We start from the raw sequence: 25,679 nt of genomic DNA, 5'->3' as shown, positions 1-25,679 counted from the left end.
ACAGGCTGCGGTCAGAGTGCGGCCAGAAAGTGGCCCAGTGGAAAAGGACCTGGGGGTGCTGGTCAACAAGAGCTGAACGTGAGCCAGAGTGCGCCCAGGTGGCCAAGAAGGTCAGTGGTACCCTGGCCTGTATCAGAAACAGTGTGGCCAGCAGGACCAGGGCAGGGATTTCCCCCCTGTATTCAGCACTGGTGGGGCCACACCTTAAATACTGAGGTCCGTTCTGCGCCCCTCAGTTCAGAAGGACATTGAGGTGCTGGAGGGTGCCCAGAGCAGGGCAGTGAAGCTGGTGAAGGGTCTGGAGCACATGTCCTGTGAGGAGCAGCTGAGGGAGCTGAGGGTGTTTAGCCTGGAGGAGACGCAGCTCAGGAGTGACCGTATCGCTCTCTACAAGTGCCTGAAAGGAGGTGTTGGCCAGGTGGGGGTCGGTCTCTTCTCCCGGGCAAGCAGGACAACAGCATGTATCATCAAACTGCGCCAGGGGAGGTTCAAGTTGGACATTAGGAAGAAATTCCTCACAGAAAGGGCGATTAAATATTGGAATGGGCTGCTCAGGGAGGTGGTGTTGTCACAGTGCCTGGAGGTGTTTAAGGAGAGCTCGGACGTGGCACTCGATGCCATGGTCTAGTTGACGTGGTGGTGCTGGGTCACAGGCTAGACACGACGATCCTGCAGGTGTTTTCCAACCCGGTGCGTTCCGGGATTCTGCGAAACGCGGCCGCCCCAGTGAGGGCGGGGCCCCGCTGGTGACGGCAGTGGGCGTGGTCAGGAGCGAGCGCGTGACCATCTGGGGCGTGGCCTCTGCCAGGGGGCGGGGCCAGGGGTGCCCTTCGGCCGTAGAGGAGATGCACGCGGCGGCGCGGTGACGTCAGGCGGCGCGGGCCGGTGGTGACGGCGGCTCCGGGCGGCCATGGCGCACCGGTACCTGCTGCTGGCGCGGGGCGGCGGCTGCCGCCGGGGGCTGCCCGGCGCCCCGCTGCAGCAGCTGCTCTGCGGGAGGGGCCTGCTCGGGGGGGCAAGGCCCTGCCTGGCGCAGGTGAGGAGCGAGCGCGGCGGCCGGGGGTCGAGGGAGGGCCGTGGTGGCGGTGGCGGGCGGCCCCGAGGCGGGGAGAGGCGCCCCGCTGCTCGGAGCCGGGCGCGTCTCTGCTGCCCGCGGCCTTCCCCGGCTCGTCCTCGCCCCGTTCGGGGGACGCAGCCCCGGCCTGCTCCGTGCCGGCCCTTCCGGGCGGCGGCGAACGAGGGCCCGTGGATGGGTGAGCGGGCGCGCTGCAGTGCTGCGCCTCCCGGCCTGGAAGTGGCAGCCGGCTCCGTGCGGGAGAACCTGCGGGCTCCCTCGGCCGCAGCAGAGTTGTCTTGCGGAAGGAAGACGAGGCGACAGCGCAGAGCTGCTGCGGGTGCTGCATCTCGCCGGTATTCATCGAAGCTTAGAATGTTAGGAGGTTGAAGGGACCTTAAGGATTTTCTCTTCCCAACTCCTGTGCCATGGACAGGGACACCTCCCACTACACCAGGTTGCTTAGAACCCCATGCAGCCTGGCCTTGAACACTACATCTGCAGCTTCTCTGGGCAACATCTTTCAGTGTCTCACCACCCTCACAGTAAATAATTTCTTCCTAATATCTAACTTAATTTCTCCTCCTTGAATTTGTACCCATTGCTCCTTGTCCTATCACTACAGTTCCTGATACAGAATCAGTCTCTGGCTTCTCTGTAGACACACTTCAGATACTGTAAGGTAACTGTGAGCTCTGCATGCACCTTTCCTCCAGGTGGAGCAACCCCAACTTTCTCAGCTTCTCTTCATAGAGGAGGGTTCCCAGGTTCCCACTGGTTTCCCAGGTGCTTTGTCCCACCTAATTCCAAAGTTCTTCCCTTGCTTTCTTAGGGTGATGAGTTGTGTTAGGTGGATTTGTGGTTGGGTGGAAGACTGAAATGTTAAAGCTTAGTGACTTGAGCGGTTTGTTTTGGGTGTCAGTGCTCTGGAAAAGAGGAGCCTGGTTGTTTGCATCCCAGGATTGCACAGTGCAATGGTGCCATGAATCTGCACCTACAGTTGTGGTACTGACTGATAAATCATGATGTCTGTGTGTTCATTCTTAGTGAAATGGCCTTCACTGTCAGCTGTTACAAGATGTGTATTACCCTTGTTGACAGCTCTAACACAGTGGGGGAGTGACAAGCCTATGGGGCTGCTTGGGAGAAGGAAGATGCTTAATTTCTCTCTCTTTCATGGGCAACTTGCTTTTCTTTGTTTTCCTGTACCATAGAGTGGTGAAAAGCCACACCTTTGTAGCTGTGAAGGTTATGTCTAGGATAGTGATGATTGTCAGAGGAATACACACAGAAGGATGTTAGTAGCTTTGTTGTCAGCTTGAATATGTGGCTTGTTTTTAATGGTGAATTTGGTTTTGTTTGATCAGTGCCAAACATCATTTCAACAATAAATAAAACATTGTCAGCAGTGCTGCTGATGTCTCAGGAGGCTAATTCTTGTTTCTTTCAACAAAATGTAATGAGTTCCTATTTGAAATCAATCTTAGGAAGGGACTTTATCTTCATTCTAGCATTTGGCTGTGTGTGTAGGCAGAAAAAATGAGGATCTTTGTTTCATAAAAGCCATTACTTTTTTTTTTTTTTAATTAATATCCTTCTTTAAGAAAAAGTGAGTGGCTTGGAATCATAGAACCTTATGATTCCAACCTTGGCTTGGGTTGGAAGGGATCTTTAAGATCATCCAGTTACAGCCCCCCTTTGCCATCAGCAGGGACACCTCCCACCAGACCAAGCTGCTCAGGGCACCATCTCATCTGACCCTGAATACTTCCAGGCATCCACAACTTCTCTGAGCAACCTGTTCTAGTGGCTCACCACCCTCTAGGAGTAAATAATTTCTTCCTAATTTCTAATCCAAATCTCCGTTCTTCTAATTTAAAAACAATTCCCCTTGTCCTATCACTATTTGCCCATTTAGAAAGTAACTTGCATTAAGGTAAATTTCTTTACCAGCTTTTGGTTGTGTGTTGTCCCCTCTTCCCATTATGTTCTTACGTAATATTTTGGTGGCTGTTAGATAATTAAGACTTTTGGTTTAATTTTGCTTTGATTTGGAACTTGATAATGGGTAAAACTGTCAACTTCCAGCTTTCTAGAATTAATGGATTCTCTATCCTATTTGTAAAGCTAAACAAATGGATTTTCTGTTCCTGCTTTGTGTAGCCTTAGTTTTGTAAACTTTTAAAGTAGTTCTGCTTGGGGTCTTGGGTTTATGTGGCACTCTGGACTAGTAACATTTTATGGGTTATTTTAACTCTAAAACTGACCTTTGTGTGTTTTGCTTATCTAGACCTTACATCTTAAAAAGTCTTGATTTTTAGGATGGTGTCACAAAGTTTGCCTGAAAGAAAAAAATCAGGTTTTTGTTTTGGTTTTTTGGGGGTTTTTGTTTTTTATTTTACATGCGGTGATTTTTTTTGCCTCTGACTGGGAGACACTTGGCAAGAGTTTCCTGGTATACAGCCCGAAGCAGCATCCAGTCAAAATGTGCTGTTTGCTTTCTCTCTGTTTAGGCAGTGGGTGTGCTTATATCAGCTAAGCTTGCTGTGGCATCCCCCTTGCCAGATACCCCCGGGGACAGGCCCTGTATCAGGATGATCAGTTTTTGTGCTGATGTTTTCGAGAGTTCCTGAATATCTCCAGTGAGGGAGACTCTACAGCTTCTCTGGGCAGCCTGTTCCAGTGCTTAGTCACCCACGCAGTAAAGACGTCCTTCCTCCTATTCAGGTGGAGCTTCCTGTGCATCAGTTTCTGCCCGTTGCCTCTTGTCCTATTGCCCAGCACCACTGAGGAGAGCCTGGATCAACCTTCCTGGCGCCCTCCCCTCAGATACTTAAAAACAATAATGAGGTCCCCTCTCAGCCATCTCTTCTCAAGGCAGTCAGGTGACTCTGAACGTGCCATGAAGTCACTTGTTCCTTTTCCTCACAATGCAGCTTCAAAGCACTCAGCTCTCTGCATATTAACTTGACAGGTGACTGTGTGTGTTCATGGAATTTAGGATCTGTAGAGACAATCTGACAGGAAGCAATGCCATTATTCAGGTCTGCCCCAAAGTTTTATCTGCTTAGCCTTCTCTCTCCTTCACCTAAACTATAACTTAATTTTGTAGTAAATCTTTGCTAGTCTAGCTGAGCCAGGCAATTTGATTTGGCTTAGTTAAGCTTTTCTTTTAAACATGAGCAGTTGTCTTGTCTTAGTTGGAGTAAAGCTTTCAGAATATTCCAGTCTCTTTGCAAATAAAAAGTAATCTGAGTTTGCAGAAGAACTAAGTCCCTAATTTTTGTGTGTTGTAGGGGACCACTGACATAAGAAAGAAACCCCGCTGTTAGAGTTTCGTCAGTTGCTGCGGCATTCACTCCCTGTCTGTATTTGGACTATACATGATCTGTGGCAAGCTCTTTTTATTGTATTGCCCACATGGCTGCATCCCACTTGTCCTAAAACTTCTTCTAGGAGCACAGATGGAATTACTCATGTTGGAAGTCATAGTGTATTTGACTTAGTAGCTGTTCTCTACACTAGCTTCTCTCCAGACTATCTGCACTGCACATTCTACTGATAATCAGTGAAATACCCTCTTGGATTTTCAGTATCAGATTTTATTCAGACACATGCAGTGGCACAAAACTAATGGCTTGATCAAGCAGCCCAAGAATTCTTAGCTCAGTCTACAGCAAAAGCAAGGAATGAGAACATTTTGGTATTCTTCTTGATTCCAGCAGATGGAACTACAGGGATGCTCGAAATAAGTCTAATGTATTTCATCATTTAATAAGGGATGGAAGGGGGAACTCCAGACAGAAGATTTCAGCAGAGTTACAGCATTCAGTTAATGAATGGCAGCATGCCTAGGGAAGTTGTAGTGTGCAATCAAGTAATCAAAAGTTTATTTAATATGCAAAAATGGGTTTTGTTTACAGCCGCTCTACCTTGACTGTAGCACTGAGCTTCCCTTCACAGAAATAGTCCTAGAGGTGTTAGTCGCAGATGGATGTTTGCTATCTTGCAAGGATACTTGGGAGTCATGTTTTCAGGACATACTGCTTTTCAGTTAGTGTTTGGTTTTTGCATTTTACTCTTTCTGTGACTATTAAGGTCAATAGCTTCCAATCAAAAAGAACAGGAAGCTGAGTGCCTGTATGTGGCGGAGGGAGTGGAAGCAAAAGGAAAGTCAGTCTGTGGGGAAATCTTGGCATGGATAATAATTTATTTCTCAGAAGTGTTGGAAAAGCTTATGAAGGGGATTTTTTCTAAAAGATGTCCTTCTTGAAGAAATCAGATATGATTTCTCTTGAATAAAATTGCAGTTTACACTTTTTAAAATATTCAGCTGTAGTAGCAAAATTTTGTTATGAATTAGTGAGTTTAAATATTTAAATTTCCCTCATTGCACTTAAAGGATGAATAACAGTAAACAGCCTTAGAACAAGGAGCAATAGCCTTAGGTTTGTTGTGGCTTTATAACTGGATGTTTACCCACACAGGGCTTTAGAGCTACTTTTTGAACTGAGATTCCTCATCTGTTTTAGTTTCTTAGCTGGACGTAAGCGTTGTCTGCCACATCCCTTTCTTTTGGATTCACACAGATCTCTCATGTTCAGAAGCTACAACTTCTTAACTGTTTGAAAAAAGGTTGCAGACAAATCATGATTCAGTACTGTGTGGATAGTGCTTTTATAGTCACAGTTAATGTTGCACTTTAATGTCATTCGGCTGGTATGGTGAAACGTGTCCCATAGAAATCAATGTGCATTTAATGTTCATAGCTTGTAGTGTTTTCTGCTTGACTTTTCTCCTTTAATAAAGAATGTTTTGTTTGCGTGTAAGATGAAACTCTGTTCTTAACAATGAGAATAGAAATCTCCTTGCTGTAGAAATTACTCATTTGGTGAACTTTTCTCATTGTTGCCTTACTTTCTGGCACACAGCAGTTACTACAAGGTCTGTTGTACAGTTCCAGTTGTGAAGCAGTGTCTGACTAGCTGCAAGGCTCTACTAGTAAGCTTGAATATTTTTGTGGCATGTTCTTGTTGCTTTATATTTCTTTTTCATCTTTCAGCTCTGTGACCAAGTTACCCCTGGCGTTACTGCTGATAGAAGCACTGTTTTGGCAAGTGTAATCGCTGCTTGCAGAAGGCTTTTCTCTCAACCTCCCAAAGGTGACTGTAACTTTGATTTGTGAAATGAAGCAGACTACTTATATACCTTGCTGAGGACTGCACATACGTGCTATTTAGCTTTATTGTTTGTGGAGAAGTCAGTTCTTATACTAACCAGCCTGTAATCTTGAGATGGAACGTTTGATTTATGGGATTTTTAGGAACTATTAAAGAATAGTGTAGTTTGCTCAACTTCACACTGTGCAGTGGAGCTTTCTGTTGACCTAAGTTTCTCTATCTCTGGTTAAAATATTGCTTTACTCCAGGTTATTAAATAGATGTGGCATTCTCTTGTCAACACAGTAGATTTATTTATGGAGACCGGGTAGAGCTTTTCAACAAAAAGACAAGAACAAAGCTGATTTTACAGTCTGTATGTTCCTAGCTTCTTTGCTGGTGTACATATTCAGCTTGTGATGACTGAAGTGTGATGAAAGAATTGTAAAATAAAAACCAATTGTGAGCTCCTTTCCTCTTTCTCAATAGGATTTGAAAAGTATTTTCCCAATGGGAAGAAATCGAATGGAACTAAAGGTACAGCTGGAGAAACAAAAGGTACAAAAAGCTGCTTCACTTCAGTTCTTTGTGGAATGTGTATCATTAAATTAGATTTTGGCATAACAATTGTGAGTTTGGGTTTTAGGTTTTTTCTTTATTTTTCGGGGAAGATATATTTGTACCAGATTAGTTTAGAAGTGCAAACTGATGTTTTTCTACACATGATATGAAAGCAAAATAATCTTCATTTTCTGGAATAGTATTTATTTTTATGCTTCTGTTGGAGTTCTGTCCCTCAATTATAAGTTAACAGACTTCTCTTCTGGTCATAACTGTCTCTCTCCCATTTAATGGACTATATATCTGGTTTTCTATGGAAAATGTTTTTTTTCACATCATCTAATTATTGTAGTATTGCAGACTAGTATATTTTTCAGAACGTCTCCTTAATATAATTAATAGAAGGTAATGTGAGATTAGCATAAGTTTTAATTTTTTTTTTTTTTATTAGAAACAAAGCAAGCTACTTCCAGACAACCCAGTGGAACTAGTAGTGGAGGAGGTGGGAGTGGTGGAAAAAAAGGAGGCAAGAAAGAAGAAAGTAACTGGTGGGCCAGATTACAGAAGGTTTTGACTTTAAAATCTTTCTTTATGTCACTATCTTGTCTTCATTAAATAACTTTGCATGATTTTGCTTTTTAAGGCCATATTCTGATTGCCCAAATCTTGCTCAAGCCTCCTGTGCCAGACCTTTCATGGCAAGTGGCTCTAGGTGGCTCCCCACTCAGTGCCTTTCATGAATAACTATTTTGTGCATAACTCCAGAGGCACCTACTTCTGTTCAGGAATATTAATGAAGTTTAAGCTGTGTGAATGTGGTTGCTAGTAGTCAGTATTCTTAGAGGGGAGCCCAGACCTTTAAAGGCCTTGTGTTTTGTTTCAGTGGCAATTTGGAGAATTTTCTGACCACACAATACTCATTAAATGTAGTTTGCTCTTACGTGTTCTGACCTTGATGGAATACTTATGTGAGTTTCCCTTTGAAATTTATTACCATTTATTGCCAGCTGTAACACAAAGATGATGGCACCTGACAGTACAGGAATGTATAAAATATTCCTGTATATATATAAAGAATGTTTTTGGTGCACATTTTTCATCCTCCTTATTTTTGTTCTTGGCTATTTTTCTTCTGTTAGTTTTTGCCTTTATTTTTTGTTGGTCTTCCATGCACTCTTGGAGACCAAGGATAATTATTTTTAGAATGGAGGCAGAAAGGTCATGTGATTTTTTTTTTTTTTTCTTTCTAAAATCAGTAGTTCATGGATCAAAACTTTCAGTTACTGTTTGTAAAATACTTAAAGATTTTCTATTGCTGTAATTCCGCAGTTCTATGTGAAAATTCTGAAGTGTGTTCATACAACAAAACAGACCTTTGTTTAACATTGTCTGTGGCAACCTTGAGGGCAGGGAATAGAAACTACAAAGAAATACCAGAACCTGTTTCCTATGTACTTACTCTATTACGGACTCTAAATTATTTTTTTCCTTCTCCATTTCCTAGGGTGACATTCCATGGGATGTCAGGGAGTTTCGGATGTATGTAGTGGGAAGTTCTTTTTTCTGGACAATGGTTGTGTACTACTTCTTCTTCAGGGTCCCTGGGAGAGAAATCACCTGGAAAGACTTTGTCAACAGCTACCTTTCTAAAGGATTGGTGAGTGGGGAGGGGAATCAGTGTGAAACATCAGAGTGCTGAAGATGCTCATTTCTGCCTCCCCAGTTAGGCTTGTGTTTGTGTGTCTGTAGAGTGAGAATTGGCTCAGTGTAGTTTTTGAGGGAGAAAGGAAGTAGCTTTCATTTTAATCAGTTCCTAGATCTGGTGTTTGGGATGGATGAGTGAAGATTTTTGTCATTTTAAGAGAGGAGAGGGATTAATAACTCAGGACAAAACTTCGGTTGGATATCTCATGTGGGTGCTGGTATGAAGGGGCAGTGTGGCCACACTCTCTTTGGGTATGGCTTTATGTCAGGCAAGCTGACATAATGGCTTAAAGAGACATACCAGCTGCCTTTGGAAGAAGTTTACTCCTAACCTTATCACTTGCATGAGCCCATCCCTCTGAAAATAAAAGGTTTTCTGCTTGTTTCGTGCCTGAAATCAGTTCCTTGGGGAGTCTGAGAAGCAGCAGTGAGAACAGAAAGGGATGGGTGGGGAATGGAAGAATCCTTTCAAGGACAATACATTGGTATCCCTTCATCAGCCTGACTGTGTTGTAAAGTAGCCTTCTCTCTTTGTTTTCTCCTCTCATTTTTTCTTACCTGGAGCCACTACTGGAGCAATCAATTTTATCATCAGTATCCTATTAGAACTTGGCAGCTTTCCCTACTCGGAGTAATAGGTTGGTGATGCCCTGAAGTTCAGGAGATTGTGTCTTGCACAGGCTTTTTCCACTTCAGGAGCCACTAATTCTTTGCTCTGTTCCTCCCTGCTGGTAGCTTTGCCCTATAGATTAGGGAAGCATTGGTTTGGTTTGTCCTCTAGGTTTCAGACCTAGAGGGATTTTCTGTTAACACAAATTAACCTTCCATTACCTTTCTTTGGTAAGCTGCTGAACAGGGTGTCTCTTACCTTTTTTTCTAACTGATCTCTGCAGAGCTCCTCTGTATGCTTCTGCCTAGACTGTCTTACAATCAGTCCTGTTCTAAATTGGTGATTTTGTACATCATGTGGAAAAAACCCATACTGATTAAATCTCTGAAGCAGTAAGACACTTAACTCTATAAAAATATTAGTTTAGCTGTTACAGTGAACAAAGCCTGAAGCCTCCTTGCAGAAAAGCATTGTGAAAGTAGGCTGTTGCACAAAAGCAAGTTTCTTGTGTCTTTGTAAGATGTAGTGTGGATATGCAGACAGACTAAATGTGTAGCTATCAAGTGCTGTTGTCTGCCTTAGTGGTGGGGAGGAGACTGGACTGCACTGCTGGAGTCATGTGCTTTTCAAAACAAAGGTGTTCAGGTAGTGTTGTGTGAAATCAGGTTAGTTCTAGAGTGACTTTTCAGCTCATGTCTTCAATTCTACCAGAAATGACCACATCTAGTGAGTTCAGAGAACAGTGTTACTAACCTGTGTGCAGTTTAGGCCCAACTTCTAAAACTAGATTGCTAGTTTTAAATGCTTTAAAAATGTCAAAACCAGTTATTTTATGGAAAGGGGGAGAAAACATGGAAAAAATTTAAGTTGACTTGTAAAAAGGCTCTGTCAAATACAAGAAACTAACCATTGGAGGAGACCTGTAAAAAAGATCTTAATGGTATATATCTGCTTAACCTATAGCACAGTTCCTAAGTTTATCTGGTATCTGTTACCTCAGCTAAATACTTCTTTATCTAATTGATGTTATTGTATTTAATATTGTAGCACTGGATGCCCTTTATAATTAGGGAAAACAGTTTTAAGAACAAAGTTTAGATTTCCCTCATTTTGCTCAGTTTGATTTGTTTTGGAAGCTGCTCTAAGAGTTTGGAATCATATAACTTACTGCTTTTGATGTTTGACCACTGAGACAATTAATAACTATTTAACTATTTTACTGTAACTGATTTTTGCTGAGGCATGCATTGAGCTTTTCCTTCAGAAAAGGGTATGATGTCAGTCTTTCAATCTAAATTCTGATGTGCCTTTTTTCATTATTGCATACATGATTCCTAATGGCAAACTGTAGACTGTGGAACTGTCCTGATGTACGTGATTAATTGTACATCTAACTGGAAAACAGAAAGATTCACATTTGTTATCTGAAGCTGTGGTGGAAGCACAATGACTGTACACTCTTCACTCAGGTTTTGTTCTTTTCTCCTCCTACAGGTGGACAGACTTGAAGTGGTGAACAAGCGCTTTGTTAGAGTCATCTTTGTTCCTGGAAAGTCTCCTCATGAATGGGTAAATACTTTTAATACATGTACATGAGATACTAGAAGCAGCAAAACAGTCTTTTTATGTAAAGTTTGAGACAAAAACTTGGTCTGGATCATTAATAATTTCTTAATCAAAAACATATTTTCTTGTTACGTTATCCTAAATCATGTGTTTTTCACTTTACTGTATCAGTTGTTTTGCCATAGATACCTCTAAACTATGACAAGTAGTTCCTTTCCAGTACTATGCTCTTTAATACAGACAACTTAAACAGGAAGAGCAAGAAATTGCTGAAGGTTCTGTATTTTTAACTGCTGTTTTCCATCTGCTCAAGAAAATCCCAGACTTAAGTCCACATACTTAGCAATCTTTTCTGTTCCAGACTGCTTTTAGCCAGTTACTTGAGAAAACAAAAATAAGTGTTTGTTTCCAAACACTTTATTTCAGGGAGTTGTCTTCTAGTAGCACAGTGAGGAATAGCTTGATGCAGGTGAAAGTTTTCCAAAGAATGATACCCAGTGGCAGAGACCTATTAAAAATATATAAAACTTCCATAGAAAATTCAAAGAAGTATTAGAAAAGCTTTATCAGGTTACCTGTTCTTAGGTGGTAGAGCTTTTCTTAACTGTGTTTCTGAAACAAAGTAAGACACATACCTCCTGGGTAAAGTGAAATCTGCAGCAATTACTTAATCAGCGAGTTTCAGTGTGGCTTATTTATACACCTACTCTTTAGCCCACATACAACCAGTTGCCTTTGTTTCCCAATCAGTTAACTGCTCTGTTTTTTCTTTTTCAATGTTACAGTCAGGAGGGACAAGTCAGGCAGGTCATGGTGCAAAAGGGTAGATTTTCTTGACAAGATCTCAACGCATTTTGAAAGTAATGGCTGGATTTTTCTTTCTGGTCTGTGATAAATTTTTGCCTTCTTTTTTTTTTTTTGTGTGACAGCTGACTTTAAAGCTAGTATAAACTGCAGAAGCTTTTCTTAAGAAAAGCAAAAACCTTTCTTAATCAGAAGGGTTGAGACCTTCAAATGAAACAGTAAGTTGTATTACTGCTGTGTTTCCAGGTTCAGTGCTCTGTATTATTCTGACTATATAGATCCCTTATAATGATCTGTTTATTACTCCCTTCTGTTTTTTTTTCTGGAGAAAATGCCAGGATTTCCATCTGTTTAAAGTGCCCTAAAACTATTGGGATTTATCATCTCTGCAGAAGCAGTGATAGATACAAGTATATTCAGGTTAGGAGCTTCAGATTTGTTGTGTGCCTCTTATACCAGTTAAACACTTGACAAGGCAACTTAAACATGGTCCAAATCTAACACATGCACAAGGAATTACCAGACTAGAAGAAGCTGGCTTGTAGTGAAGATGAAATAAGATAGGGCACTTGGTCATCTCTGCTTTTTTCCTCGCAGTACGTCTGGTTTAATATCGGTAGTGTGGACACTTTTGAACGCAATCTGGAGACTGTGCAGCAAGATCTGGGAATAGAAGTGGAGAACAGATTGCCTGTAGTCTACTCAACAGAGAGTGATGGGTAAGAAGTTACTTTAAAAAGTCTCTGGTAAAAAAAAAAAAGGTTGTGTTTACAGTAGAGAAGTCGATTTGTAATATGCATACCTTATGCTTCACTAGGTGGCGGTATTATCACAATAACAATCAGCTCGGGTTTATTTTTGAGTGTTAAGTGTAAGAGAAGCTGTTCAGTACTTTGTCTATGAAGAAATTCGTATCCTCTTACTCTAAAAATAGCTTCTTATTATATAAATGTTATACTGTAACTCCTTTCTTCATTTAAGCCCTTCCTCCCCGTGACTTTTACTAGAGCAAGAGTTAGCTGGGCACAGCAGCAAGGCTCCAGAGATGATGCTCATGTAGATTTCTGAACAAACAGATTATATCATAGAACCACAGTATATTGGCTTAGATATTCCGGGCATCAATTTTTGGCCAAAAACGAAGCATAAGTCAAATTTTGGGGCCTTGGAAAAAAGCAAGAAATGGGTGATTAAGTAGATCACACTAACCTGCCTGTTAACAGAAACTGGAAGATGCATCATGCTCTTAATTGTTAAGAAAAATTGTACTGATATTAGATTTACAGCATTGTTGCTTCCCATTAGGGAATAATGGCTCTGATAATAGATTTGTGTTCTTTGTATTAGCCTTATGTAGCTGAATTTTATTGACCTTATTTAGAAGACAGTAAAAGTGCTTCTCTGATGTATTTTTCCAAATGGCTTAGAAGACAAATGTAATGTTGTAACCCAAGGACTAGTTTATTTTTGGTTCTAAGTGAGCAGTCTAGAAATTACTCCTGCTGATGTCTGTCAAACAGTTTTTTTATCATCAGGAAGTTCGACTTTGGGTGTAGTAGCTCATGAAAATGGCTCATTTACTGCCTCTCTTGTGTTTACATACTTGGTACGTGGGGGTATTTGTTTTGATTTGGGGGAATGGAGGAAAATGTCTTGGTTTTACTGCAGTGTGTGTTACCAAGCTGCTGCTGCCTGTTGGTCTTGGTGGCAGCAAGAAGAATGGTGGTCTTAACTCTGGGTAATCCTGCAACTTTAGACAGAGGTTTTCATTTCCCTCTTCCACACACTGCCTGCCTCGTTTCTCTGTTTCTTTATAATGGAGCATGCTGAGGTCCCTAAATTAACCTGTGGAGCCCTTATTTAAACAAACCTGGGGAAAAGTGATGGTCAGGGCAATGCAGCACTTGTGTTAAAAGGCTGTATGTTGGCCTGAGGCTTCTCACCACAGACTGGGAAAAGTAGATCAGTTCCTATGCCTTTTTCAGCCTTGTACAGACCTTTACTTCCTGAATCCCTCTTTCTGACCACAGTTGTGATCTTGTCCTCCTCAGTGTCTGGTCTTCATATAGATATTTATATATATTGCTCGGCCCCAGGAATGCCATAGAAAACAGGAGAGAGCAGCTATATATAATCGAAGTACTGCTGTTCCCTGTTGGATCAGACTCTGCTGAATACTGCAGTAGAGGGAAAAATCCTTTTTTTCCTCTTTATCCCAGGCATGTGGGTTATCTGTAAAGCCTGGAAATCCTGTGCTTTATGGTTGTCCTTCTTTTCTGCATTTTTTTTTTTTTTTTTTGCCGAGTGTGGCTGGAACGTCTTGTGACCTGTTTGTTGAAGCTGTTCCTTTTCACAGAAAAATTTGTACCGTGCGTTGAAGCTGTTCCTTTTCACAGAAAAATCTGTACAGTGCTCAGATACTATGATAAAGAGAACTGTGTTAGGGTTTTGGGCTTTTACAGAGCTGTGCTAGAAAGCTGGAGGACAATGGACAATGAATAATAATTTTAAAAAACCAAAAGCACAAAACAGCAACAAAAACCCCACCCCAAGAAACCACCCCTCCCCCCTGCAAATCTGTATCCTTGAAAATGAAAATGGAAACATTGAAAGGAGGAAAAAAATGTAAAAAGCTGAAAGACCTAAGGGAAGAAGAGTGTGTGTTTTGGAGAGAAATGTCTACTTGAAGTAATAGGATACACTGTATATGCTACCTAATGCAACTTACTTTGAGAATATGACCATTTACATAACTAGTCCTGTAAATTTACCTTTGAAAAACAAGCTACTTCTGTTTATTAGGTAATGCAATTTTTCCTCTTCAAAACTCAGCAATGTTACTTGATTTGCTTGGTATAAAAACAAGCAACTATAAGTATAACAATTTGTTCTCGAGTTTATTTTGTGTTTCCCAGTGTGAACAACCTGCAGAAGTACAAACATTACAAGTTAATAGAGCATTAGCTTATGATAATTTGCTTATGATGGAACATCTTATATGTTTATTTGCAGTAATGGATTTTTGTGATAGGTTTCTCCTTTTTTGTTTGTTTTCCTCCACAGATCATTTCTCCTCAGTTTGCTGCCTACAATTCTGATTATTGGTTCATTGCTGTACACATTAAGAAGAGGTCCTGCAGGCTTAGGTCGGGCAGGGCGTGGAATGGGTGGACTTTTCAGTGTTGGCGAAACTACAGCCAAAGTCCTTAAGGATGAAATAGATGTTAAATTCAAAGATGTAGCTGGCTGTGAGGAGGCCAAATTAGAGATAATGGAGTTTGTGAACTTCCTGAAAAATCCCAAACAATATGAGGATCTGGGAGCAAAAATTCCAAAGGTAGGGGATTGATGACTTAGACTTTGTTCTTCTAGTAGTCCTCAGTATACTAAACTGTACTAGGATTGTTTACGCATGCAATGCTTTCCAGCTTCTGTCTTCCAATCAGAAAAAAAATAAGTAAGCATTAAGTGCCAGCAGTGTAACTGTGGTGCCAGAAAACTTGCCTTGTGGAATACATTATTTGTTCACATGGACCAAAAGTGATACACATATAGGTATAACAGCAATCTTGCAAGTAGTTATTACAGAATTGCCTTTTGGCTGTGCTGGCAGTTGGCATGCTGATGACATACCTTTTTCTTTTTTAATATGTCAGTCAAAGAAAACACTGTTCCTGCAACTCTTAAGACGGCATGGTAGTGTTGTATCTAACTTGTTTTTCCTTTTGCTCCTTTAAAGGAGGGATTAATCTTCAGTTATTTCCTTGCATGATTTTGACTGTGGTGAAAGAAAAGCCAGAGGACTCAATATCATTGACATGTTATTTCATAGGCTTAATTATGTTTTCTTCATGAGGAAAATATACCTGTTTCTCTTGTAGGGGGCAATTCTGACAGGTCCTCCAGGTACTGGGAAAACACTTCTGGCTAAAGCTACAGCTGGAGAAGCCAATGTGCCATTTATCACCGTCAATGGCTCAGAGTTCTTGGAGATGTTTGTTGGTGTGGGTCCAGCTCGAGTAAGTCTTTGGCCTTGCTGTTTTCTTTCAGTATTGGCTGTTGAAAGGATGTTGTCATGTTTGGGAGACAAATGGTTTGATTACAGCTGAAGTTCTTTCTTCTATTCAGATTTCTTACAAGTGATGCCAGATGCACATCTAAACACAAAAATCCATCAGTGTAGCTTTAGTAAAAGTTACTAAGGTAGTTCACTAGCTGGTTTCAGCCCATTAAGGATGTGCCTCTTTTCAGGTGCTTGAGAACACATAACAGCATTCTTTAAGCTCTCATCTGAAGTAAATTTACTATCTGGATCAGAAATCTGTAGCTCATTGAACTACTGCTATGGGAATGCCTCCTCCTGCTCTAAATCCTGCTTCTTTGAAGAACTTTTTTCTCTTTGTAGTTTGACACTTTTAGTTGTAAAGAGTTGTCTATGACACACAGATAAGCTTCTGATTGAAATATGCGTCCAATGACTGATTTCTGGAGATCAGGTGTTTTAAATAACCAAATATATGTCTAATATTTTTTGTACTTTTCTGCCTTAACTGTCTTAAGAAAGCTCATTAAAAACATGTGAAGTGGTATAAACAAGTTACTGATAGTGTTTTATGGTAATTAAAGTCTGGGAAAGTATTAGGTAACCCAAAATAATACTGATACTCAGACTTCTTTTGTCAATAGATATGTGAAATGCTCCAAAGCACAGTGACTTAATTTTTCTGTACTGGTCTATGAAAGTACTTTTACTATCCAGTGAAATCTGTTGATATAACTGTGGCTGGGAATCGAGGTTTCAACACAGCTGATAATTTCTGATGCCTATAGAAAACAACATGAGAGTTTTACTTTCAGTTCCTATTAATTTATTAAATAAGGCAGTTGTTAGTGATGCTAAATTGATCATTTGTAAATTGAATGTGCTAGAATTAAAACTACTTACACAGCCTTGATTTCCTTGGTGACTTTTTAGTGTATATGCGTATGAAAATCTTTAGTTTCCACAATGCATATCCTCTAAAAATAGTTGTGTGATTCTGGATTTCTGCTTATTCCAGTGAAAAGAGAATTCACTTCAAGCATCTGATTTGTGTTTATCTTGTTCCTTCATTGTAATTAAAAAAAAAAAAAATTGGGGTGACTTTCTGTTGTACAGACTACTGTCCAAAATTTGCATCTCTTCATATGCTGGACATTTTTTGTCATCAGAGAAACGTTCTGTAATTGCATCACTAATGTATGGAGTAGTAAAGTTCTGAGCTGCTTCTAATTCTCACTCAGGTCAAAATTCTTCCATTAATTTTTCATTTCCTGTTTGCTCCAGTTCGATTCCTCAGTTGTAGATCTGTTAACTCACTGAACTGGTTTTAATGAGGCCCTTCTGATAGGTTTGTAAGCAGAGCAACATTGCAATGTTGCATCTAAAATTCAAGTCAGATTGTGCTGCAACTAACACAGTGGTTATGTAATACTTTGCTTAAAATATGAAAGTCTAAAAAAATTCAGCTATCTACTCATGTCCCAGATGTTTTCTCCAGACTTCTAGAAGTTAACTTCCAAATGAATATTTGGAGGGGAATTAAGTAACTTACCATGCTGAGGGCTGGCTGATGGCTTTGGAATGAATGCTTGTTCAGAACTATACCCAGACACAGGGATGCTGTTACTAATGTGCCTCTTCCCACCCCTGCCCATCCCCCAACTCAAAAGAGTTACAAACCAGTCTGATACATTCTCTGTTCTTTTGTTAAGGTTAGAGACTTATTTGCTCTGGCTCGTAAAAATGCCCCGTGCATTCTCTTCATTGATGAAATAGATGCAGTAGGGAGGAAGAGAGGAAGGGGCAACTTTGGAGGACAAAGTGAGCAAGAGAACACACTCAATCAGCTTTTAGTAGAAATGGATGGTGAGTATTTAATGCCTAATACTAAGTTATAATAACAAGGATATTGGAAAGAATATGCTTGTTCAGATCTGCTAAGATTTGGATTCTAGCTTAAATTCAAATTTTCTCTGTTTCCTTGTTTCCTAAAATAAGTCATGGTGACTCACTTTGCTGCAGCCTGATGTTTTACTAAAATTCATTCAGAGAAAAAGAACCCTCATTCTGTATCTCCTAATTCTTTGTCAGAGTTGAATAGGCAGAAAAATTCTTCACAATGAGACCAGTCTGTCTGTAAAAAAATATAGCTAGCCATGCTGATTTCCTGAGCAGTTAATCAATTATTGTATTTTGAAGATAAAGCAGGATTTGATACAGTACTTCACAAAGCAGAGCCCAAGGCCATTTTCTTGCTTGTTATGAAAAGTGGACAATGCAGCAATAAATAGAAATATTTTCAACTTTAAGATAATTTGTTTGAACTGTCAGTTCTCACATGACCCTGTAAAGTGGGCGGTCTTTTTATTTGTTTTTGTGGTTTTTTTTTTCACAGAAATTATATTTACATAGCTTTTCTCTTTATCACTTTTCTTTAACAGGGTTTAATACAACCACAAATGTAGTCATTTTGGCAGGTACTAACAGGCCAGATATTTTAGACCCTGCTTTGATGAGACCAGGACGCTTTGACAGGCAGATTTACATTGGTAAGTTTTACCTGGGTGCCTGAAGTCACTCTAACTATTTATATATTTAGCTTCCTTGCACACACTCAGTTTGAATATATATGTGTATGAAAAGTAAAACCATATGTCTTCTATTTTAAAGGACCCCCAGATATAAAAGGAAGAGCGTCCATTTTCAAAGTTCACCTTAGACCTCTGAAATTAGATACAGTCTTAAATAAAGACAACCTAGCAAGAAAGCTTGCATCACTAACACCTGGGTTTTCTGGTAAGTGACTCCTAATGCCACTGTTATTCTCCAGTTACTATGTAAGCCGTAGATATTTGATTTCCCTACTAATTCTGGGTTTCTTGCACCTGATCTTCTGGATGGCATTTGATTTCATTGTATTTACTGGCACAGCCTGAAATTCTCTTTGCCTGTTAGAGCAAGTGGGAGATTTCTGAGGGTCTCAAGTTTTGTCAGCTTCAGTCAGGGTGACATGAAGAGGAAGTTTTTTCTGTCTTCAGGACAAGCAATTCAGAGATTTCTGATTGCTATCACTTTTGTGTGTGTTCTTCCCTTGTTTGTTCTTTCCTTTGTTTGTTTCATTCTTGAACACTTCTGGGGAAGACCTGGGTTTTGTGGAGTTTCTGTGCATATTCTGTAGGGGGTTTTGTTTCTGGATGTAAAAACCAAAAAACAATGCAGAATTAAACTACTGGTCAATACAGATTTGAAATTAGTTAAATTATAAGCCAGTAATGAGAGTTCTCACATCTATTCCAAATTCAACACTTATGAATTCTTCACTGGTTTTCTGGTATTTGACTGTCAATGTTTCTGGCAGCTACAGTGATGATGTTGAAGTTACCTCAGTAGCACCACTGCAAACAATTTTAACAAAAAGTGGATGGCATGAAATCAGTAATGTGAAAGGATATCTTCTAAAGATATGCCAATATCTGAGCTAAACAGAATTCACATGTAGGAAATGCATGCAGCTAAATATATACTAGTTTAGGTATAATCTGTTGCAGACAGAAAAGGAAGGTGGGATGTATCAAACAAGTACTTCACTGGTAATAAACTTTATTTGCTGGCTGTCTACCTATGAGAAAAATCCTAAAGCCTATAACTATAATACATGTATTTAAATACATCTTAAATAATTAAGCTATTTCAGAGCACATTACCTTTAATTTTCAAGCTCAGTGAGAGTTTATAGCAAACTAGTTATAGGTAAGACTATGTTTATGCTAAACTCAGAGAAAAGTGTTGAAAAGGATTAGTAATTCTTGCCTTCTCTTTTAGGTGCTGATATTGCTAATGTTTGTAATGAAGCTGCTTTAATTGCTGCAAGGCATCTCTCAGATGCTATAAACCAAAAGCATTTTGAGCAAGCAATTGAAAGAGTTATTGGAGGTAGGTGAATAGCACCAATTGTTTCTCAAAAATTATTATAGGCAGTCTTTTTCAAATTTAGAAAAGAAGTATCCTGTCTATATTGCTGACTTCTGTAATAGAGGAAGGGGTACAAAGAGAAATTTCATCAGGACACATCTCTAATTTCTTCTTCAAAACAGCAAGAGGAGAAACTGGATTTATGGATGCTTTTAACTGCTGTTACCCTGAAATAGTCTAGAAAAGATTTTTAAAGTTCAAATATTTTATTTAAATATTTGAATATTCCTAAGAACTTCAATTGAAACTGGAAAGTCTAAGGAAGTAAAAGGTTACAGTGAAACCTGGAAGATGTGAATTTCTAAAACTTGCAGGTTTTTTCAATAGATCACATGTATGGCCTCTAAATATTGCTCACCATCTTTGCAAATGAGGTAAAGGATTTCAGAGGAGAAAGTTGTCTGAAACTATTAATCAAATTTATTTTACAAAGGTTTGGAAAAGAAAACTCAAGTACTCCAGCCAGAGGAGAAAAAGACAGTAGCATATCACGAGGCAGGGCATGCAGTTGCAGGGTGGTTTTTGGAACATGCTGACCCATTGTTAAAGGTAAGAAGGCTAATTTGAACTTTTAATTTTAACATTAGGATGGACAACATCTTTTTCTTTCTGGTTCCCCCCCAAATGTTAAGAAGATACTAAAATATATTAAAAAGCAGTGTGTGTCAATTTTAGAGTACATTTTGGTTCATGTCTTGTAACTTTCTTAACTGTTTTCTGACTTAACTGTTACATAGTTTGTAGTATAAATGCCCTTTAAAATGAGAGACCTGATCTTTTCGTGGGTCTGCTGCCTTGATGGCTGCTTTTTCTCTGAGACTTTCAGTACTGATCAGTGGCTTAAATTGCTCTTACCAGGTTACACATGTATACTTCAGGAATATAGAAAGCTAAATTTCAGTTTCAATTTGCTTTCTTTTGGGGTCACAGCGTGACAAGTTGAACATAGAAGACAAAGCACCCCAATCTCCCAAACTTGCTTTAACATTCATAGTTTTGCATTGTTGTGTTTTTAATCTCATCTCAGGCTTAAAAATATTGTACAGTTTACTGCTGGAACAAAGGCCATTAGTAAATGTGGAAATTCCTTCAACTGTTCAGAATGCTAAAGGTGGAAAAATGCTCTGTTACAGAGTATATAATGCCCAATACATAACATTCGAGGAATTGTGGATTTTAATTAAAATGGTATTTTTAAAATTTTGATACAGTTTTTAGAGAAGATATGACAGTGGTCTTACCTTTCTTTTCCAGATATTCTAGTAGTTGTTATCCCAGTTTAGAGCTAGCTAGGGCTTTTAAGGATAAAACACAATGGGGGCAAAACTGTAAACGGAAATAATGTCTGAATTAAACCTCAAGGGTGAGTATGGTGTAGGTTGTGGTATTAAAAAGTAAGTCAAACTGAAGAATGCTTTATGGTTCTTAACACTGTTAGTTGTAGCACTGTTACTTTTGTTTGTAGGTATCTATTATTCCACGTGGTAAAGGACTGGGTTATGCTCAGTATTTGCCCAAAGAACAGTATCTTTATACCAAAGAGCAGCTACTGGACAGAATGTGCATGACTCTGGGAGGACGTGTGTCTGAGCAAATCTTCTTTGGAAGAATTACAACTGGTGCCCAAGATGACTTGAAGAAGGTGACCCAGAGTGCATATGCTCAGGTATGGGCTTCAGTGAGATTTCTCTCTGACTTAACTCATATTTTGCTATGATGCAGTTTCGTCAGGTGCATCCCTAAGAAACTTTGTTTCAGAAAACACTGTACGAATAAGTGTCGTGGTGTTGTTTAGAGATGCTGATGACTCAGATATTTTATTTGAGTCTCACAACAGCAGTCTGTGCACTAGGCTTCAATTACTGCCCTGCATCTGCCCACAGGAACATACATGTTGCAGTTGGATCCCATTGGATTCAATTACATGTGGGAATTGTTATACTTATTTTAAAATGGAATTTAGTGCTCAGATTTGATCATATCATCCTAGATTTACAGTTGCCCAGTGTGAAGATTCAATTTGGATTCACACTTGAAATCCAGACAACCTTGTATGAAAGCACTATTTGATGTCTGTTAAGGCTATGTGAATTAAGACATTGGTTTGTGTTTGTATCCTATTAACTAATGTAGATGAGTAACTTAAAATCTTATCAATGCAATGACTCACCTAAGTGTAGCTGTGGGTTACACACAGGTGTGTTACTACATTTCCTGCATCAGGACAAAGGGTGTCATCTCAGAAGACACTCACAAGGAGCAAGAGACATTTTGGAGTACACTTATCTTCCCCTGTACGCTTATCCCCAACCCCCACCTACTTCCTGATCTCAGGCATGCTTCTTGTTGCCTCGGTTCTGGAAGGCAATGTGTAATGATATCCTGTAAATTCTATGAGATCTTCAGTGGCTCTTGTTCAATTTTAAATTTATAAAATAAGTCTACTTACAGACTTTTGTACATGTCAATCAAAAAAAAAAAAGTATCAAACTTCTCTTAAGAAAGCGGGTCAAGATGCTTGGTTCTAATGGCGAGATCTCTTTGAATTCTGAATATTCACTGTCATACCTATGTGCATCTTGCTAGACTGAGAAGTGCTGCTTTAGTAACTATAAATTGATAGTAGCCATGGAGTGAATAAATAAATAGCAGTTTGAACTGGCTTCTGCCTCTGCTGGAGCAAAATGCAACTTAAAACATCAACATTTGGCAACCGGACAAGTCAGTATTCAGTACTGAGTCAAGCAAGATAAGAATTGTTTTCACATTTGTAGAGGAGTGTCTTGGGATGAGGGGTAGCATATGATTTTTGGACTTGATAGAAAAAACCTTCAAGACCCTCTACTTTAGTACTTAAGTCAGCTTATCTTTATGGGTGAGTAGAATATGCTAAACTTTAGAAGTATTTTGAATTGGCAAAACACTTCTATTTCTGGTAAAGGGTTCTACTGCTTAAGGAAGGCTGAAGTGTTTTTTTTGTAATATCTTAGAGTTTAAACAGCAAAGCACTATGCATACCACTAGTACCCACTTTAAAATGCTGTTATTGGTGTCTTTCACTTTAATTAGTAAAAAGAAATAAGTGAAAGTCAATGCATGTATGTTTACTTCAGTAGAGTTTTCAGGGAAAGGTTGATGTTACAGGAAAAGATTAGATTATAGCAAAAGGACTTCTTCCTTTCCTTTCTGTTGGCCATATTTTACATCAACATACCCTAAATTCTTGCTGTCTCTCCTTTGTTTGATTTTTTTTTCTTCAGATTGTTCAGTTTGGTATGAATGAAAAAGTGGGGCAGATTTCCTTTGATCTCCCTCGTCAGGGAGACATGGTCTTGGAGAAACCTTACAGCGAGGCAACTGCCAGGTTGATAGACGAAGAAGTGCGGTCACTAATTAACATTGCCTATGAAAGGACATTAAATCTGCTGACTGAGAAGAAAGCGGAAGTGGAGAAGGTGAGCATTACAGTGGTTTTAGCCACTAAGTTCCAGCTGGTAAGCCAAAATCTGAATTGAACTGAATTAGATTTAAAAGAGAGACAGTTTATGAGGAAGTTTGCTCAAAACCCCTTTGATGTAATCTTGAGAATGTGTCACAAGACTTAAGAGAAACCTCTTTTTGTGTTGGAACACCTCTGAGCATCTCACGAGCATGATTTAACATCCCTCCCTGCTTATGTGGTCAATATTCATTTGCAAAGTTGGGGGGAAGAATCTTACTGCTAACATAGGGTTTAGTAGATGTGATAGGCAAACTTAAAAACCCAAAGATTAAATACCAGGATCCCAATTTTTTGAGCTGAAGAAGCTCTTATAAGCAGGGAAGTTCATATGACTTCCTTTCTCTGAATTCCTTTTGAGCGTTAATAAAAATATCTTTGTCTTCTTCCATTCCTCTCCCTTGGCCACTTGTGATCTGCCTTACTGCAGCCAAGATTCAGCTTGTGCATATTCTCTTTCTTCATGCCACAAAACCTGATACAGCAACAGGGTAATTTTCTAGGATAGGCATCCAGTAGGCTTACTGACAAGGAGACAAGTTTGTATGTGCGTCATAAATCCTGTTGTAGCAGGTCAGCATCCCAAAAGAGATCACTGAATGTGGTTTGTGCTGAACAATGAGCTCACTGACCCAAGGCTGCAAGCTACCCTGGTGCAGCGTTCACACTTTGGTATTTTATTTATAAAAAAGCTTGTAACGCAACAGCAGCCTGACTGAACCATCCCCATTGACTGGAAGGGAACACTTGTTTTCATCTGTCATTTACTGTCTTGCATCAGGAGCCTTTTGGCAGAAGCAAAAAGCTTCTGTTCTGAAGCAACAATAAAAGCAACAGTGACCCACAGTGAGGGCACTTTGCTTAATCTTAAAAGCAGGATTATAAATAAAATTGTATTTGTGCTCCCTAAAAATGCTCAAGGGGGAGAAGAATCTTGTATCTGGTGAACTCTGAACAACCTGGTTTTTCTATCAAAATGAATTGATGCCAAACTAACTGCCTTAACAAACTGCCTTAAACTCTTCCAAATAGGGCAGTCATCTTAGGTATTTGATATGTATGACATAACTTGTGCTATTACAGGTTGCCCTGCGGCTTCTGGAGAAGGAAGTGCTTGATAAAAGCGACATGCTAGACTTGCTTGGCCCAAGACCGTTTGCAGAAAAGTCTACTTATGAAGAATTTGTGGAAGGTACAGGAAGTTTGGATGAGGACACTTCACTACCAGAAGGCCTTAAAGACTGGAACAAAGAACGTGAAAAAGAAAAAGAGGAGACAACAGATGAACAGGTCGCTAGGCAGATCAGAGGAGGGATGCCATTTTAACTGTGAAGCGTGTGCCCATGGTGACTTGCACTCTGGAAGAGAAACAAACTCACCTAGTTTGTACTTCAAAGCAAATAATATTTATTCAACCAAACTGTATTAGGGATGGGTGGAAGAGTGATCTTTTGGGATAAGATACAGATGTTCTGCTTCTGATGTACGTGTGTGAGATCATCAGTTCCCTGGTAAAAGGTGATCATCTTTTGTTTGCCAGCTGGAGAAGCATACAAGGAATTTGAGCTGCAGTGGAACGCCAGAACTGAGCCTCTCAAGCATTGGAACAGTTCAGATTCATGCACAGATTTTGTGGCACTGTTTTTTGGGGTTTTTTTTCAAACATCTGTAAGCTTACAAAAATCAAAGGGTTTTTTGATTATTTATCTAAACTATACCTGTATGTGACCTATTTCCAAAAAGAAAAAGAATCATACAAAGTGCATTGTCAAATGTGAAAGTCTGGTTGTACAAAGTACTAGCTTTGCAAAACTATCTCTCTTTCATGTGACCCGTTCACCTTCGCCTCATTTTGATTTTAGAGTTTGTCTACAAAGAACTGCCATGTAAATTGACAGTGAAACTGAACACTTGCTTAAATATCTTAAAATGTACTCATGGTTCAGTGTCTTAAATTAAGTCTGAAACTGTTTGGCGCCTGCAGTTTTACCAGTTAGTTTTTTACAGAGTTCTGTAAACTATTGAACATATGAATGTGATGTGTAAATACAATTTGAGTCAATAAAAACAGTACTTTTCTGAACAAAGCTGTCCCTTTCTTTTTTTTTTTTTTTTTTTTCCTGGTTTCTGGGTATAGAATTCAGAACAATCTGTTAATATAGGGGGAAATTCTGTTCACAAATACAAGCAGCAACCAAAACCAAAGGTGATAAAGCAGATTGTCGGAGTTTCATACTCATTTGCTCATTAAAAGCTATGGGGATTTTTCCCTGCTTAGTTGAATACAGTTGTCTTAGTAATCTGCTTCTCGTTGTCTGCTGCCTGCTAATGATTCATTAGTTGGAGGATTCAGCTGTTCAAAAATTCATGGCCTTTCTCCTCATCCCAGCAGAAGACAGGGAAGCATGGGTGGAGTGGTGGTTAAGGGAGGGAAGGAAAATGAACCGATCTCTGCTGGACCAAAAATCCTTTAAGAGTAATGAGTCAGAGGGCAGGTTAAAAGGATAACTAGTGACTGATTCCTTCTGTATGTTACAACATACTGAAAACCAGTGGGATGACAAAGGAAAAAGTTTATCTAAAAGTTTAGACCCTTGGTTCTAAATGTATTTTAATTATTTATGGAAATTATTCTTTTAGATTTTCTTTTTCTTCATGACAGAACTTCTTCCATCTGTGATGTTACATGGTTTTACAGTGGAATGAGG

General features: G+C 39.6%; 1 protein-coding gene across 2 annotated transcripts; it reads left to right on the top strand.

Moving 5' to 3' along the window:
* Positions 1 to 811: 811 nt before the first annotated feature.
* On the top strand, positions 812 to 24,432 carry AFG3L2 (AFG3 like matrix AAA peptidase subunit 2). 2 transcript variants are annotated; one of them, XM_068192697.1, is made up of 17 exons: positions 812 to 1,036; positions 6,117 to 6,216; positions 6,703 to 6,771; positions 7,226 to 7,341; positions 8,279 to 8,431; positions 10,583 to 10,657; positions 12,056 to 12,177; positions 14,522 to 14,795; positions 15,340 to 15,477; positions 17,213 to 17,366; positions 17,942 to 18,049; positions 18,171 to 18,296; positions 19,323 to 19,433; positions 19,906 to 20,021; positions 20,938 to 21,138; positions 22,733 to 22,927; positions 24,055 to 24,432. In XM_068192697.1, exons 1-17 carry the CDS (start codon positions 911 to 913, stop codon positions 24,295 to 24,297), a joined length of 2,427 nt encoding a protein of 808 aa, XP_068048798.1. In that variant the 5' UTR covers positions 812 to 910; the 3' UTR covers positions 24,298 to 24,432. The 2 variants fall into 2 exon arrangements, with proteins under 2 accessions (XP_068048798.1, XP_068048806.1); XM_068192705.1 differs by lacking the exon at positions 812 to 1,036 and adding an exon at positions 5,030 to 5,107.
* Positions 24,433 to 25,679: the final 1,247 nt, after the last annotated feature.

Source organism: Anomalospiza imberbis, chromosome 1 (genome assembly GCF_031753505.1).
Source record: "Anomalospiza imberbis isolate Cuckoo-Finch-1a 21T00152 chromosome 1, ASM3175350v1, whole genome shotgun sequence".
In the NCBI taxonomy this organism is placed as follows: Eukaryota; Metazoa; Chordata; class Aves; order Passeriformes; family Viduidae; genus Anomalospiza; species Anomalospiza imberbis.
This window is presented reverse-complemented; position numbering and strand designations above follow the sequence as displayed.